Source organism: Taurulus bubalis (assembly GCF_910589615.1).
Source record: "Taurulus bubalis genome assembly, chromosome: 13".
In the NCBI taxonomy this organism is placed as follows: Eukaryota; Metazoa; Chordata; class Actinopteri; order Perciformes; family Cottidae; genus Taurulus; species Taurulus bubalis.
Genome location: NC_136601.1, coordinates 13,593,509 through 13,611,573, shown reverse-complemented (window position 1 = coordinate 13,611,573; position 18,065 = coordinate 13,593,509). Strand labels below are relative to the sequence as shown.

The 18,065-nt window shown below is 42.9% G+C and overlaps 1 protein-coding gene across 1 annotated transcript; it reads left to right on the top strand.

Annotated features, from left to right (window-relative positions):
* Positions 1-8,510: 8,510 nt before the first annotated feature.
* Positions 8,511-16,274, top strand: wfs1b (Wolfram syndrome 1b (wolframin); the record flags this gene model as incomplete). The annotated part of the gene is made up of 9 exons (XM_079229045.1): positions 8,511-8,904; positions 11,133-11,209; positions 11,391-11,535; positions 11,673-11,846; positions 12,014-12,094; positions 12,270-12,442; positions 12,698-12,934; positions 13,072-13,190; positions 13,567-16,274. 9 exons carry the CDS (start codon positions 8,511-8,513, stop codon positions 15,095-15,097), a joined length of 2,931 nt encoding a protein of 976 aa, XP_079085171.1. The 3' UTR covers positions 15,098-16,274.
* Positions 16,275-18,065: the final 1,791 nt, after the last annotated feature.

Here is an 18,065-nt window from a genome sequence, read left to right as displayed (position 1 = left end):
TGGTCACAAGTTTATTACACACTCACAGATGGACGTCCTCGAAGCTAGACAGACCACACACACACACACACACGCGCGCGCACAAACACTCACACACACACCGTATCAAACATTAACTAGACTTCAGTGAGACATTCAGGCCCAATAAATAGATAAAAGAGATGTAAATGGCAGCTGAAACAAAGACTCATTGCTTCTCAGTCTAGGTAAAAAAATCCACAGTATAAGGGTGTCGACAGACTGAGATATACTCCTGTTTATACTGCACATTTGTTATAATGCCTTATAGGCATGTACTGTATATCGACACAACACACATATTCTCATTGTAGTCATATTAGCATCAGCACACCACACTCCAGACATCCCTCCACAGTCCACACATACACACACACACACACACACACACACACACGGTGGTCTAGCTATACTGCAAAGACACTATAAAGATACCACTGTGACCTACAAACTGCTATGCTAGGAGAATGACTACAAGTCATTGACCCCAATGACTAGTCAACCCAAACATTTCAACAAGAAGTCTCTCTCTCTCTCTCTCACTAGCTCTGTGTCTCTTTCAAATACATGCACGCCACTGCACTTCAGTTATGCTATTGTTCGTCTTATTGCTCAGGGTTTGGTACCTATACCTATCAATTTGGTCACTCATTGCTAGAGGTGTGTCATTATGGTCCGTGCATCTGTATATGCATGCTTTTGCATGCATGGGTGCATCTATGTGTATGTTAGCAGTGATAGCCTTTCACCCCTCAGAAACACATGATAGTGCATTCAGTAATGTGATTAACCTTGCTTCTCTCTTGCTCTCGTTTTAACGACACAGAGAGCACATTAATCAGTACTGGCTGGTGACTAATCCCTGGTTTACGCAAACAGTAATACACACAGTATAGACATGTACTCATCTGTACCACTCTTTGTATAAAGAATATCCTCATATGTCTTTAAGAAATATGCACATATGGGTATAGTCCACAGGGATAAACCTGGTAGCAGCCGCTTACTCAAAGTGCTTCACTCAGGAAAGCGTGGGTATGGAAGGAGCGATTATGAATGAAGAATAAATGGGATGAATTAAATTAGGTAGAGGAATGTGGATTAGCATTCACTGAGGTTATTCCTCTAGAGTAGAGGTAGAGTAGGTCGAGGTCAGGGTTAAGAAACAACATTAAACCATTAGAAATAGACAGTAAGCCTGTCGTCCTGTCACAATAATAACGATTGCTCCAGTACCTGCATGAGAGCTATCCCTTACTTAAAAATAATGAGCACAGTATGCATCATAGTTTTTAACAGCGTGCCCCGAGCAGCCTGATCAGACAGAAGTGAGTGTGCAACACATGTTGGCTGTCTACTGGGGCAGATCCACGAGCATCTGGAGCCGCAGCTGCAGAGCGGTTATGACAGACCAGTAAACGCGGCGGACAGACAGAGGACCAGTGGGGTAAAGGGGGACATGGCGGAGATGTTGGGGATGGGTTAATGCGAAGTGGCCAGCTCTCTAATGAGCTGTCAAATGGGAGCTTGCATGGTAGAGTACTGCCAGCCTGCCTGTCCGGCTCGCCAACCACACCCCACGGCGACATGCACAGGGGCTGCTGCAGCATCCTCCAGTCTCAGAGGTCGGGTGGTGCACTCAGTGACTCCGGAACGTGTGGATGTCTCCGTGTGAAGCGCTGTCATGTAGCATTTTGCACCGTGTGTGGACACAGACTAATGTGATCCACCGTGGGTGGGGGGGAAGCCGGAAGAAACGTCGGCACTGTCGCGGCCGAGATAACGAGGACAGTATAAGCCGTTGCATTATTAACATCACGTTTTCATAGTTCCTCTCTGGCTCGCTGCCAGAGAGCAGAGACGACCCCCGGGTTCACGATGCAGACAACATTCACCTTTCTGTTTGGGTCGATACGAGGCTCGGCAGTCAACGTCACTGATGGTAGCCCAAAAAACTCACACCGCAGAACCAGATGTGATGTCAGCGGCTCTCCGCCCGTTGCTGCTACCGTTTCGCGGGTGAAACACGGATGTCGGATTTGTGTCACAGCAGCTAAACACCCTGTCAGAGTCTACACGAAGTAATCTGTAATTACAGACCGAGCAAACTTACCTGAAATGGAGGTTTGGTGGTCACAAGTGGCCTGATGTTGAAGCGTCGCTGCCTGACGTTAGTGTGCTTCACGTCCAGGAAGGGAGGGATGAATTAACTCACCTCCAGCTCCTCGGCTAACGGCTACCAGCGACCGTTTACAACTTTATTCCTCAAATGTTACACACATTTTCCAGCAGTAAACACAACGACCGAAGTTGTAATTCCACCACTGACATTATCCTCTAGCTACAAACTGGATTCAGCTTCAGGCTTCTCCTCCTCTCGCGCCGCACGTTGACATATTTCTCCACGCCCACAACACACACGCGCGACGTCATCCGTTCCTATACATTTCAAACACACGAGTAGAAAAATAAATAAATAAATAAATAAAACAGTTTCGTTGCCCGTGTCGACGTGAACATGGAGAGGGGGAGAAGAAGAAAAAAAACGCCGGGCGGGCGTCGCCGGTAGCGTGAAAGAAGCGCGACACCTGACTGCGTGTTCAAGAATGACACCGCGCGCGGTTACTGCGTGGACACGCAGCCGGTGCGCGAGAAACGTACCGTACGTCGTCAGGGCGTACGGCAGTACGGCCCCTATGATCATGCATGTTCTATTATACCTCCATGGTGCAAACATACCAACACGAGAAGAAGACAGCACGTGAAAGACAACGTGATTCTCTTACCACCAAGAGAATGAATTAGCAAATTATATCATATGTATTGCTTTCAATAAAATATTTTCCTACAAAAAGTAGTATTTTATAAGGCTGACGTTGTCAATAACATCTTCTTTTTATGTTGTTTCTTTCTATCTGCAAGGGCTTGTTTTATTTTTTGTTAATATTTAAACGTCTTAATTCAGCTTCTACTGTATTGTATTGTATACAGGAGTAAATACCTTTTCACTATGATGTTTAACATGTTATTGTATCTTGCATTGTGTATAGGCTACTTGTTTCATAACTTGTGTCATGCAATAGCCTACTGTACATGAGATGATGAGGATAGCCAATATGTTATAATATAAGAGCCACTATAAATCTAAATAAAATAAGTTGTTTTTTATAAGTAAAAAAGTATTAAAGGTAAACCTAATCATTGTTATACAAAATCACTGTATCATATTCATCTATAATGCTTGTAACTGAAATTAATCCTAATTATGTTTATTGAGGACAATATGACTTGTGAAATTATAGAATTGAGTGAAACAAATGTGACAACATGAAAGCAGTGTTTGTGACCCAGATTCTGGAGGATGCATTACTTACGCACAGCTGCCTGTCTCTGCCTCTCCTCACAGAGCCTGTCTGTATGCCATTCACAATGCATCATGAAGGCTCTCTGTGGCTGCAGCATATGCCCATTGCTGCAAGGCAATAGGTCACAGGAAGTGGAGGAAGAAGAGTAAACAGTCAGTAATGAGTTTTAATTGTCCACTCCTGCAGTGGTCATTCATTCATCCAGAATTGGTGTCCCATCATTTACCCAGGTTGTATGCTTGTGCACTTCATATGTATGTAACATTTTTGAATGAGGTAAAACAGACAAGCTAAGAGGGTGAGTTTGGAGTATTAAGCTGTACTCCATTCAGGTTCCTGCTGAGGCCAGCAAACAGACATCCAGATGGAGAGATAAAGTGAAAAAACATCGTGGTTGTCGGCAGAGAGAGACGGGGAGAGGGAGGGATGTGCATCCTGCTTTGTTTTGGTGAGGGATTGACTCAGAGGGAATGTGTGCCAGAGAGCGGTAATGAGAGTTTCTTTTAATTGTTTTGCCTGCGGTATTTTTACTGTTTTCCGCAGCAGGGTATGGGTCTGCAGTTTTTGTACCCCTCCCCCCTCTCTCTCTCTCTCTCTCTCTCTCTCTCTCTCTCTCTCTCTCTCTCTCTCTATCTCTATCTCGACTCTCTCTCTCTCTCTCTCGTTCTCTCTGTCAGAAAAAGAATAAAGGAAACTTTATTATATGTTATGACACAATAACCTTGTGATTAGGCCTTGTGATAACTCATCTGCAGATAATAAAACATCCCCAGGTCTTTTTAGATTCGGGTTATAATCATGGTGGTATTAAAGTGTAAACGGGATGGTAGGTACAGGTGAAAAGCATGTTTCTAAGAGAAGGTATAGTGACGATGCTGAAAGGTCAAGTTATACAAGCATCTTAATCACGCATTTCATCATGGGGAGAAAGAAACAACCAGTCAGTCAATCTATTTCCATCTCTTGTGCCCAGTTATGAGTAATACGAGGAGTCACTGTTTTTATTACATTAACATTATCACCTTAGGATTTCCACATAAGAACCATTTATTGCCATATGTTTTCACATACAAAGAATTTGTCCTGGCGGGAAATGCATAACATGTAACAATAAACATTTAACAATAAATAAAACAGAATGCAATGGGAGCACGAATATTTACAATTGGATCTACAGTAGAATGTAAAAATTAAAGTTAAAATAATTGTGTTATGTGAAAGTGACAAGTGTAAAGCAAAGAGGCAAGTGTATTTAAATATGAGGTGTGGAGGGATGTGCAGGGGAGTGAACGGTAGGAAATTGTCTGGGGGTCCCGGACTCTGTTGATGAGCCCGACTGCCGACGGGAAACAACTGTTTGTGTGGTGTGAGGTCTTGGTCCTGATGGACCTCAGCCTCCTGCCAGAGGAGTGCTGGCAGATTAAATGTATTAGCTTTTGTACATGGCCATTGGAGAGAGGATCAAATAAGGATTATATACAGCTAACCTTCCTCCATTTACGAAGCCAGGCATCAAACTGTCCTATTTTCCACAATGGCCAAGCAACATTGGCTTCCGGAATGTCTGTGTTCCGGGTTCCGGTAATGTCGGGGGGGAATACCCGGGTTCCGTAGTTTCTTAGTTTCCGGAATGTCCAGGTTCCCGAATGTGGTTTCGGTATGTTCGGGTTCCTTTCCGGAATGTCCTTGTTCGGGAAAGTGTGTGATATCACACTATTCTAAGACATCACACTATTCTATAACATCACACCTTTAAATCCTGGAGCATTACATATTTAATAGAACCCACAAGAATATGGTCATCTGGTCAAGAATATCAGGGTTCGGGAATATCTGGTCTCCAGAATTTCCGGGTTCCGGAATGTCTGGGTTTCCAGAATGTCCGGGTTCCAGAATGCCGGAATGTCCGGTTCCGTTCCGTCACAAAAAAATCTCAGCCTGATACTATGGAGTCTAAAAGTCAGGATAGCTTGGCCATTGCTCTTTCAATGTTGACAATTATAGCAAACTTGACCTAAGTAAATCACTGGAGATCCCATTTAGGACAAACACAAATATCATGAGCCCAGACCCTAAGGGTTGTGACTAATGGCCACATACAAGTATTTCTAATTTTCCTTAATTTTCTTCTCTTTGCGTACTCTTTTCCACACAGGCCTCAAAATAGCTTCAGATCAATAAATAGACGGCTGGCAGCTCATGAAGGGACATAAGCAACAGGCAGAAGCTGAGTTTTCCCCCATTAAAACGTGTAGGAAGTGCCAATGATTTAAGCATTTCATAAGAGTTCATAATAACAGGCTCATATATAATATGGTTCAGGATCTAGGACAATTAGTTAGTGGCACTGACATTACAAGAGTTGGATTAAACTCCTTGTCTGAGAATCTCCCCAAAATGGAATCGGCTGATAACATATTGTGTGTTCTTATATTAGTATTATAACATAAATAAGCAAATATTTTTAAAGTACACAGTGTGTAATTGGATGGAATTTACCCAATGTATCAGCTGGCTAACATCTCTCCCATCCCATTCCTCTACAGAGAGAAACTTCAAAGATCAGAATAGCTACTGGGCTGCAGTTGTGATGGAAATACTCATCTTCACCGCAGTCAATGTCCGTTCTCGCTTAACTGGTTGCTATAGTTACTGACCATACCTCCTCTCCTCCTCCTCAGGTCTCTCTTCCTGTGAGAGTCATTGGTAATGCCGGGGGAGACCTCGGGGAGGCCTGAACTGTAAATACATGGCCCTTACCTTGACGCTAAAGGAGACAAAGAGGGGGTTAAGTGCATTTTGTACTAATAGTCTCTATTCTGTTGTGGCATAGCCCCTTTTACTGTAATAAGTGCAACAGACATAGATATGAGATTAGAAAAGATAATTGGGAAGTCCCCGTCACATGAGCTCTAGAAATGGTCACCTTGAGGGGATACAGAGAAAGAAAACAAGATCACAAAAATCGCGTTTGAGCTGCTTTGCCTAATTTAAATGTGAAATTTGTCTGTGAGTGCATGTGTGTCCAAGCCCATTTAGATTGAAGGTATGCATGTGAAAGACCAAAACCCGTTTCAAGGGTCATGCTTATCCTCTCAACTGGATTGCGTTAATCTACTAATCAAGACCATTTACATAACTGCTTCAATGCAGCTGCAGTTAAGCAATTACTGCCCCCATTTCCTTTTTCCCACAATGTGGTATCTACTCTCAGTCCCAGACTGGAACTGTAATCCCCCACTCACCCTCTTATTAACTTAAATGTTGCTTCCGGTGTTCCCTATCACAGTTTGCATTGCACATGTATGTGAGCAAAAAGCTCTACTCACCAGCATCGTTATAAACTCTTGTGTTTGGGCACAGTCAATATTTTGTTGTTACAGAGTAAAACATGACAATGAATATTACACCCACATCACAGATTTAGATGCAGGCTATCACAGTTTTTACTCAAATGACATTTGGCTGTACTGCAGATCATACTCTCATACTGTGTTTGATTACATGATTAAAGTTAATAGTTGTTAGACAAACAGTGAATTAAAGAAAACAAATTACATAAATGGCAAAGGTTACAGCACCTTATCCCATTGATAATATACATTCTGAGATGGCACATACATGTGCTTGTACTATATTCCCAAAGCCATCGTGGCTTTAAAATACCGTGATATTTTCATTCATATCATATTATGGGAATACACAATAGATATAGAACTCACACATCACTCATACCCCGCATCTCATTTGTAAATTAAATGAATAATAGCATGTCGTGTACTGCCATCTCCTGGTAGAAAACGTATATTACGTTGTTGCAAACAGAAACAATAAATAATGATTTGTAAGAACAAACGGACGTTAAAAAGCACCAAGCTCAAATATAGAAACATATTATAGAATTGAATCCAAACGGATGTTATATCCGTATTCATCTGTAATAACGATCCCTGATATAGTTCGACAGTTGATTGCTCTTGACTGAAATAAATTATATCGACTTCCTACCTTTACAACCAATCAAATTGCATTCTTAAAATTGTGAGTGGTCAATTCTGTCCAATCACAACACGCAGAATACAAAGTGGGCGTGGACGCCAAGTGGAGCAGCTGACAGACTTTACTGGACCTTGTGTATGTTTGAGACCACAGATAACCAGCGGACTGACTTGACAGGCGGTTTTGTTTTTTACTAAAACGAAAAGGAAGAATGATTTGGGACACAGAATAGCAAATAGGCTGAGTTATTACTCGCGTCCTTATCACCTGGAGGATTGACTTTACCGTGGTTAAGGTGAGCGGACAGTGCTGACGTTAGCATTAGCAACAAAACCACCAATGGTCGTTATTTTGGTTATCAGCACATCTTTCACTGTCAGCTATATGTCGGTTACATAAAGTGTGTCGTTGTGTATACACTGCATTGCATTGGCTGAGGTCAGCTACGTTTTTATTTCTGCATGCCCACTCCACTGGTTGAATTAGTTTGATGAGAGCCCCTTTTTTGCTGGCCATGGGGTGTTCCCCATGAAATGCAACAGGACGTCTCCAGTCGGGGCACTTTAACCTTCTCAATATAGCTGCTGAGGGATCACTTGATAATGTCGAAAATAAACTGCAGACCCCAAGACAAATTGTTTCACACAGCTTTACCACACTGAAGTTACACACAAGCTAGCTGCCAGGATAGTAACCGTTAAATTGATTAAAAGGAACTTTTAAACTGGCACAGGTCAATACTTGCATGTGCTGTAGAGACAGATAAGTCAAACATACTCCAGACTATTGACTCATGCTCATATGTTTGAGAGGTGTCTGTTAGTACTGCGTTAAAGCTGGAGCTGTAAGATTATTATCGACACAGTAAGTCATTTCAGCTTACAGCAAATATTCAAAACTCACATTTTCTCATCTTGGTCATAATTTTTTTGCTATATATGAAGACAGGGAAGCTCTTTCATAACAGCTGATACTTAACCACAGGGGTCAGTGCAGACATTGACCGTTCCTTCTCCTTCATATCCTCTTTCCGTCAGCTGTTAAGCCCTGAACATGTGCTTCCTTCCACACTCTTTAAACCTGAGATTTTAATTTTTTTACTGATTTAGTTGTCAATGTTTTTCAGCCATGGAGCCATCTCTGACCAGCAACCCAGCCACCCCGAAACCCAGCCTCTCGTCTCCTTCCACCCTGAGGCCAGGCCCTTTCTCTTCTGGCTCATCTTCTACAACAACCGCACCAACCTCAGACCGCCTTCAGCCTAAACTCACCTTGCCAACACCTCAAACCACACCCTCATCTTCTCCCTCCACTGCCACCCCTCAAACTTCTCCATGTCTTTCCTCCTGTTCGTCCTCCCTGTCCACACCGCCTGCCTCCCCTCTACGCCAACCCATTAGGAGCCCCTCACAGGTGGGCAGATCTCAGCTCAATGCCGCCTCTACAGGGAATCCCCCGTCTGGATTCCCAGTTGCTGGAGCTGCCGCCATGGCTCAGCAGCCTCCTCCGACACCTGAATCAGGTGAGAATCAAACTCTGAGCTTTGACCTTTTACATTTATAATCACAAATCTTTACTTTGCTGTCTCACTTTTCTCTTCTCCACCGATCACGACAGCCAACACTCCCCGTTTGCTGTGTGTACGGCATTGTCTCCATGACAACCATAGACATTTGCCACAACATGTAAAGCAGCTTGTCGCACTCTGCTGACTTGAGAAGAGAAACCTTCTCAGACCATTTCCACTCTGAGTCATTTGTTCCCACTAACCAAATCCTGCGGGGAAAGATCACATAGTAGGAGAGCTGTTAGCTGCTTGTATTATTTGTTGCATGGCTTTGTAGTGGCGTCTAGACATGGAAATATGGAGTATTATTGGAAAGTGTGAAATCTAACACCTCAGTCATTTAATTTAGACCAGTTTGAACTCATACTCAGCCCTGTCCCCTGAAAAAGACATGCCCTGCCCCATGTGTCTAGCTGTTAAGATTAACATCATGTAGCAAATGAAAGTAAAAATGAGAGACGGATTTGATCACTGTGTCAGCGTGTGTGTTTCATCAGGGAAGCTAGCAGCTGCTGTTATTTTAGGGTCTCGGCGGAGGATCGCAGTATGAGCAATGCACAAGCAGTATTGACGGGCATCTGATGGAAGTTACCGGATCCCATTGCATTTTCTTTTTGCTTCCAGAGACCGACCACCACTTCCATTTATAAGTATCACTTACAGCCTGTGGGCGTTTTGAATCTTGTAATGCGTTTCCACATCTGTTGCCCCGTCCCTCTTTTTCCTAGTATCCATGACACAACAAATGTGACACCTTACTTTACAGGAAGTAGACACATTTTCCTCTAGCTCGAGTGAGGCACTGGGATTTTACATTATTAGAACTCATCAGCAAAAGGAGATGATAATTAAAGCAACAGGCTTCAGAGGGACGTTGTTGGCAGGGCAATTGCTGTTTCTGGAAGGATCTGACTCATGCTGACGCTCTGGGATCTCTCATCCCATTGACTGCCACGTAGAACTGGACTGTTTCCATATACGTAAACTACAGTATTTTAAAACCAAAGATGAGTAAATTAAAACTGGTTACACCATAGTCACCTGAAGAGAACAGTTGAAATCTCAGTTTTTCTCAGCATCAGGCTATAGCAGAGGTGGGCAAACTACGGGGCATTTTAATCCGGCCCGCCGAGTATTATAATTATTATAACATAAAAAAAAAAAAAAAAGTTATAGTAAAGACCGCTGTAGCGCTTTTCCGTTCCCAAGTTCAACCCCCCCCCCTCCCCCCCACTGATCCCACAGACAAGGGCGACACTTTTTTATTTTTTTTATTACCGTAATATACCGCAAAACACTGAAAAGCTCCACTTCTTAGAGGTCAGAATCCTTTTTAATTATGTCGTAAAGCGTTAACTTTAGAAGAATTACGGTAATATGAATCACTTTCTGTCGCTGGAGACAGGGTTTGTACTACAACAGTTTTAGAGTTGTAAAATGAACTGACAGCTGCATGCAGAGTATTTTTCCTCAGTATAACTAACAAATTAGCAAAAGCCAGCAAGCCTTTCTCTGAAGGAGAGTTTTTGAAAGAATGTATGATAGAAACAGCAGGTCTCTTATGTCCAGAGAGCAAAAACAAATTTGAAAAATTTAGTTTATCACGCAGAACAGTGACTCGGCGTGTAGAACAAATTGATGAAGATTTAACCAGCGAGTTGAACAAAAAAGCTGAGTCATTTACGTTATATTCTCACACCGCCCCCTGCCGGCCTCGCCGTCGTCCAGTGTAGAGCCACGGGTCTCACACCGCCCAGCACCCCCTGTGGCGGACCACAGGCTCCCCACCTTCCCTTTGGCTCCAATAATCTGTTTTACCAGATACTCATACTCTCATGTGGTCTGCATTTGGGTCCGCAACATTATCCTCCCGTGACAGGTTCACACAAACACTCTCCATCCATCTGATACTGGCCCGGCCCGTCTGTCAATTTTTTTTATTCAATGTGGCCCCTGAGCCAAAAAGTTTGCCCACCCATGGGCTATAGGCTCGAAAAATAAATGGTTGCGTTTAATTTAAAGCATTTCCACATTCATTCATAACTGGTGTGATTAGACAGCTGGGTCAGGCATTTTATTAGACATGTTTTACTCAGAATCTATTGGGAATCTATTGTATATTTGTGTACCATTTTGTTGAGGACCCATGACATCTACTGTAATCTGTATTCTGTTTCCTTCAGAAGAACCAGAGGAGGAGGTCAGTCTTGAGGATTTGGAGGAGAGAGCAAAGTCAGGAGATGCTCGAGCACAGAGCAAGGTCAGTGTCAACGAACATATTGCAAATACTATTGACTTTAATGGCCATATGGTGGTCAGCCAAGTAATGATGAATGTTATTGTAAGAGTGACATATTAATGGGAAGGACAGGTCATGAGTCGACAAAGCCACAGCGATGCTGGCCTCGCAAATGTAAAAGTCTTTGTGTGCATCTGTCCAGATGGGACGTTACTTCCTGGCCCTGGCAGAAGAAAGAGATGAAGAGCTGAACAACTGTACAGCGGTCACTTGGCTAGTCCAGGCAGCTAAACAAGGACGCAAGGACGCCGTCAAACAGCTGCAGCGGTGCTTAGCCTCCAGGAAAGGTACCAAAATGTCCCACTCCTTCCCTCGATCTATGACTATTAGTAAAGTAGCATTATTGGTTTGATGCCGTCAATTGGCTACATTACCCTTCAACTGATGCTGAGAACAGTGGTCCGTCACCTTTTGGGTTTTTCAGGCATCACTCTGGAGAACATTGAGGCGGTGAAGAAGTTGTGTACAGAGACGCGCTTTGAGAGAGGAGTCAGGAAAGCAGCTCTGCTGATGTACTGGAAGTTGAACCCGGAGAGGAAGAAGTCGGTGGCTGTTTCTGAGATGCTAGAGAATGTTGAACACGTCCACACAGAGCCAGGTACGGGAGGGCGAATATTGTCCTTAAACACACTGACATTGTTACTTTTTTAGTTTCTTAATAATAGGATACTCAACAGATTGTTCTAAAGAGGCAAAGAAATACAGACTAGTTGCATGTTGAGTAAATTTGTTCAACGTCCTGGATTATCTCTCCTCGATTTATAGGCAAACCAGTGTCTCCTGGCCCACTGAACAGCTCTGCCAAGAAACAGAGGAGAGTCCTGGAGACTATGGTCAGCAGTGAAGGTATGTGTTCACTAATACAATTGTATGTGTAATTTGTTATGTATTCATCTTGCCTAAAATTATTCAAGGGCAGTAAATACATTGTTTCAAGAGATGAAAAACTAAAAAAAGAGAACTTTCAGATTAAAATGTTCTTGTAAATTAACATCTGTGTGTCCTCTATGTGTCTTTGTAGACAGATGCCAAGTGGGTCTTGACGACTTTGTTGAGATGACGAAGAAGTATGCTCAGGGTGTTGCACCTTCACCAGTCATGGCTACAGCAGGAGGTGACGATGACGATGACGACGATGACGATGATGATGATGTTGTGGTGAAGAATCCAGATAATTTGCCCTTACACCAAAAGGTAGGAAGCTCCCAGACTTTGTGAGGATGCGAATGGTGTTTGCTGTCCTCTTTTTACTGCAAGTTTGTTTTAAATGGCAAGCATCAAACTCGAACGTTGCACCGAGTGAATGCTCTGCCTTTCATTTGATATCGACAATCAGCGAACTGGTGGCTGATTAATGTTTGTTACAGCTCTCTAAATACGTCTCTCCTAGAAGTAGTAATCAGATGTTGGGACTTTGTTGAGTCGACTCTTTTCTTGTGGTTTCTCCAGCTGCTGAAGTTCCCTCTGTTCGCACTGCTGGAGATCAAGGAGCACCTCATCGACTGGGCGTCACGGGCCGGCATGCAGTGGCTCAGCGCCCTGATTCCCACGCACCACGTCAACGCACTTATCTTCTTCTTTATCATCTCCAACCTCACAATCGAGTTCTTCATCTTTCTCATCCCTCTGTTGATTTTCTACCTCTCATTCTTCTCCATGATCATTTGCACACTGCGGGTATTTCAGGTTGGTGATTGCTTCTTTTCAAGGCACTTTGAATATAGCTAAGTTGTACTGATTTCTTATTGAACCTGTAGAACTGTAAATGGATTTTTTTTTAGTGGACCCTTAGGAGCTGAAGTTAATTTGCATATGTTCTACAGAATTCAAAAGCGTGGGAAAACTTTCGGGCCCTGACTGACCTGCTGACACACTTTGAACCCGGTCTTGATCTGGAGCAAGCTGAGACCAACTTTGGATGGACACACTTAGAGCCTTATCTGTAAGAGCATCTCTGTTTACATGAATCCATAGACAGTCAGTCCATATGTGATCCTTTCCTTTTTATGTTTCATCTTGTTTGTTTTTAAATGTCATTTTTTTTTTTTTTCTCAGGTTTTACTAGTTTCACCACAAAAGTAAACATTTTCTTGTAGATATAATCCTGCAGTTTCTGCTTTGGCTAATCAAAGATTTTAAGAAGTGAACTGTATGTTTTTATTTCACTTCTTTAACGTGACCATTAATAAAACGAATAGTAAAAACACACAATGAAGTAAAATTTATAAAAATGTAAGATGATGAATACAAGTATTATGCAAATTATGTAGAAATGCTTCTGCAGCTAAATGAATATGTCCCGTCTCTTTGTGTTACAGGTACTTCCTGCTCTCTGTGATCTTTGTGGTTTTCTCTTTTCCTGTTGCTGATAAATCCTGGATCCCCTGCTCAGAGTTGGCTGCTGTCGCTCTCTTCTTCACCGTCACCGCCTTCCTCAGCCTTCATGCCTCTGCTCGGCTCTTCGCTCGTAGGGCCCTCCTTACAGAGGTCCTCTCCGGAGTGTGCTCCCTCACCCACCTCCTGCCAGTTTCCCTCCCCTGGTTCCTCAGGGTCTTTGGGATGACGTTTTTCACTTTGCCTCTAGGGGACAACGTGGTGTTGAACCTGGGGGTGCCATGTTTGCTATATGGACACCTTTTCTATCTGCTCTTCCGTATGGCCCAGATGAGAGGCTTCAAGGGCACCTACCTGTGCCTGGTGCCCTACATGGTGTGCTTCACCTGGTGTGAGCTCTGCTTGGTGTTCCTTAATAATGCCAGTGTAATAGGACTCATCCGCACCTGCGTTGGCTACTTCCTCTTCTTGTTTGCCCTTCCTGTATTCTCACTAGGCATAGCAGCAATGCTCTTCATTCAGTTACTGCAGTGGTTCCTCGCTCTGGAGGTGACCAAGATGGTGGTCACCTTGATAATTTGCTTCGTGCCAGTAGTGCTGAGGCTTTGGACTCGCTTCAGCCTCAACCCCATCGTGGTTTTCCATTCTTTGTCGCGGAGCAGCATTGTGAAGCTCATCCTGGTGTGGCTCAGTGCGGTGGTGCTCTTCTGCTGGATGTACGTCTACAGGTCCGAAGGGATGAAGGTTTATAACTCCACCCTGACGTGGCCCGAGTACAGCAGCCTCTGCGGCCCTCTAGCCTGGAAAGAGGCCAACATGGCCCAGACACAGATCCTCTGCTCTCATCTAGAAGGACATCGCGTCACGTGGACCGGACGCTTCAGATACGTCCGTGTGACCGACATCGAGAATGGGCCGCAGTCGGTTGTCAACCTGATGCCTGTAGTTGTGGGGAACTGGATGCGGTGCCTGTATGGCGAGCCGTATCCTTTGTGTGAGGAGTTGAAAAATGTCACAGCTGAGACCCAGCCCCTGCCTGCCCCGGCTCCTCCTCCAGTAGATCCCCTCTGTAAACTAAAAAAACTGGCCAAGCACGAATGTCACATCAAGCGCTTTGATCGATACAAATTTGAAGTGACGATGGGCATGCCGCTGGAGAGGAAGACCAAGAACGGGACGATCATAGAAGACGAAGATGCGACTAAGGACATAGTACTGCGGGCGAGTAATGAGTTCAAGTCGATGCTTTTATACTTAAACACAGGAAGCCTGGTGGAGTTCAGCACCATTCTGGAGGGTTATTTAGGCTCCAAATGGCCCGTGTTTGAGCTGAAAGCCATTCACTGCCTGTCGTGTGGTGACGCCCGCTTGCCCAGCCGCAGGCAGTACAAGATTGAACACGACTGGAGGCGCACGGCTCAGAGTGCCCTGCAGTTTGGGTTTGACTTCTTCTTTAACCCCTTCCTGACCGCTCAGCTGACTGAAATAGAGACTGTGACACAGGAGGAAGGGTAGAGATCTGGCAAACACACCCCTGGGGGAAATAAGATGTATGATAATGGTACTACTAGTGAAAGAACATTAATGATTGTACATCACTCTTCTTCACACTGTAAGAGGGTGAACGCATACTTCAGAAATTGTGGCATCAGCCCGGTTGTAGATCTGGTCATGAGTGTGTGCGTGTGTGTGTGGGCATTCTAATTGCTTTTGAGCTCAAATATGTCACAACTCAAAATATAAACACTAGCACAGCACAAACAAACTGCACCAGAGTTCGCTTGGAATGGACCGAGGCCCACCTTTTCAAGCAGTCTTGGTTTGGTTGTTTGCTCCGCACCAGGGTCTTCACACCAGCCCAAATGAACCATGCTAACCAAGCAAACAGACCTGAGTTTGTTTTAACCGAACCAAACGGGTTACGTGTGAAAGCATCCTTACGAAGGGGAGAAACACATTTTAGAATAAGTAATTTACTGCCTAACACTAAGGATAGAAAAACACGATTAAAACCTCCTCACATATGATCAGTTGTGCGTTTCATCTGATTTAAGCTGCACATATAGACACTATAATTAAGTAATTTTGATTTAGTTTGTTCATTGGACAAACACTGGGTGTGCAGAACCAATTTTGATGTACGGATCTAATGTTTGTACTCAACATCATCAGTATTTTACAGTGTTGAACTGAACTGTCGTTGCTGTGTCTGTGGGCGACGAGTTGTAGAAGAATAGCTTTCTTTTTTACAGCGGTTGTAATGCTGACGATAACGTGTACCGGTCTCCTTTGCTGTCAAGCTTTAATAATGTAATATTAGACAGTGTGCTGTATGTGCAGTGTGTAATTGTAGTGGGAGATTATTTTTAAGTGCCTTTATAAAACAGTCTCAATTTAATGTCTTTGGGTCAAAATGACCCATCAACACACATACATATACACCGGTCATTTTGACCCCAAGACAAGGGGATGGTTAAACATTATTTTGAAGATAAGACACTAAATCCTGTCTTTATTCCTTAACGTTTCAAAAGCTTAGAAGTTTCTCTCTGTCTTTGTTGTTCTCCCATTGTTTTTTCCTCTTGCTATTCTCTGCTGTGCAGAGATTTAAAATATTTGATGTGCCTGAGTGATGATGTGTTTTCAGTTAAGATGTCACTCCTGTTTTCTTTCCTGTGACTCATAAACATAATGAAAACATGTGCTTGTTGTTTTTCTTCAAAATTAACTGCGTTGTATTCTTTTAAATACAACATTTTACGGTAGGAAGCATGCCCTTTCCTTCCTTTATAAGCAAGTGCTAATTATTTATTTTGCTCCTAATGTTTGAGAACACCATTTAAACCCGACAGGAAAAGTACAGGTGGAAATGCTCCTGGCTCGCTGGTTTATACAACCATTTTCATTATAGATAATAGTTTGGTCTATAAAATGTCAGAAATTGTGAAAAATGGCGATCCTAGTTTGTCAAAGTCCAAAGTGATGTCTAAACATGTCTTGTTTTTGCAGTCTAAAACCTAACCTTCAGTTTAATATGATAGAAAGGAGAAAAGCAGGAAATCTCCATACTTGAGAGGCTACACTGTCAGTATAGCAGGAGAGAAATGTTTTGTGTGCAACTCAAATCTACAATATGTGCAATAAGCATGTGATGACACTAGGTGGTGCCTCAGACCACATGCATGTATTAAAGACTTTAACAGGCCCATTTAAATTGAAGCCTGTACATTTCCATAATGACACTGGCAATTACCATCAGTCTTGTATAATTAAATTGCAATAAAAATCACAGATGTACGCTCATTGGATGCAATTTCTTTGAAATCTTTATTCAGAAAAAAACATATTAACATTATTTATAACTGTCCGTTTGACAATTTTGTCAACAACATACATTAACACAAAAATGTGTGAATCACCATTAGTTTGGTCAGGAAGTGGTGGAGTAAAATTGACGAAATAAATAAAGGAAAAATAAAGGAATACACATAAAACGCTTCTGCACATCAGCAAAGTAACCAGTGAGGAAGGCTGAGGAGATGTAAGTACCATCTCTCTGCTGTGTATTTGGAGGCAATCATTGATACAGATGATCGAAAACTGATCCGTTTAAGGATGTTAAAAAAAAAGTCATTAAATTCAATCATACATGTCGAAAACAGAGTTACAGAGTTGATATATACAGACACCATTTAGGCCCTTTGTTTTTTTCATTTTGTCTTTTAGAGAACAACATTAATGGAAACATTCCCCATTCTTCTTGATTCTCAGTTTCCGTTGAGTAGAAACTGATTCTTGGATGGCTTCATTCAAAATGTACATGTAAGTGTGTGAACCGAACACTGGTAAACATGCTTCAATGTCCGAAGACACAAATAAAGGTAGGAGAGCTCATTTATGGTTACTCGTCCTGCATGGGGCCCCGGGGCCCCTGAAGCCTTTGTACAGCTTGGTCTAAATGGTTAAGAAGGCAGCCAAGTCAGTCAGTCAATTTAAAAACACCTAGGCTAAATTGGTTTTACATGCAGCATCTTTTTTGCTTGATTGTGTAAATTATTTAGTTCATTTTTAATTGCTTTTTTTTGGGCTCGATTTGATTTGTATTTAACGGCAAAGTAGCACACAACGTAGCCCCAGAACAGACGCAGAATCCACAATCAGAGAAGTTGAAAGGCCAGAGACAACATTAATGACCGAAACACACTGTATGGAACGGATATGAGTGTGTGTCCTCATATTAGGCCATGGTGTAACTTTTGCTTCTATCTGCAGGACTGCAAATATTGTACCTCACTGAACGAGGTCCAGTTGAGCTCAGAGGCGTCTGGGTGCACTTGGGTTAAGGAGAGAGGGTCCTGAATTCATCCTTTCACATTACATATGTATCCCTTTTTATTGTCATTGTCATCATAATTACCATCATAAACATAATTTGAGAAGAAGTTACAAAAACAGAAGAGGGGTGGCGAAGAGGGGTAGCTGA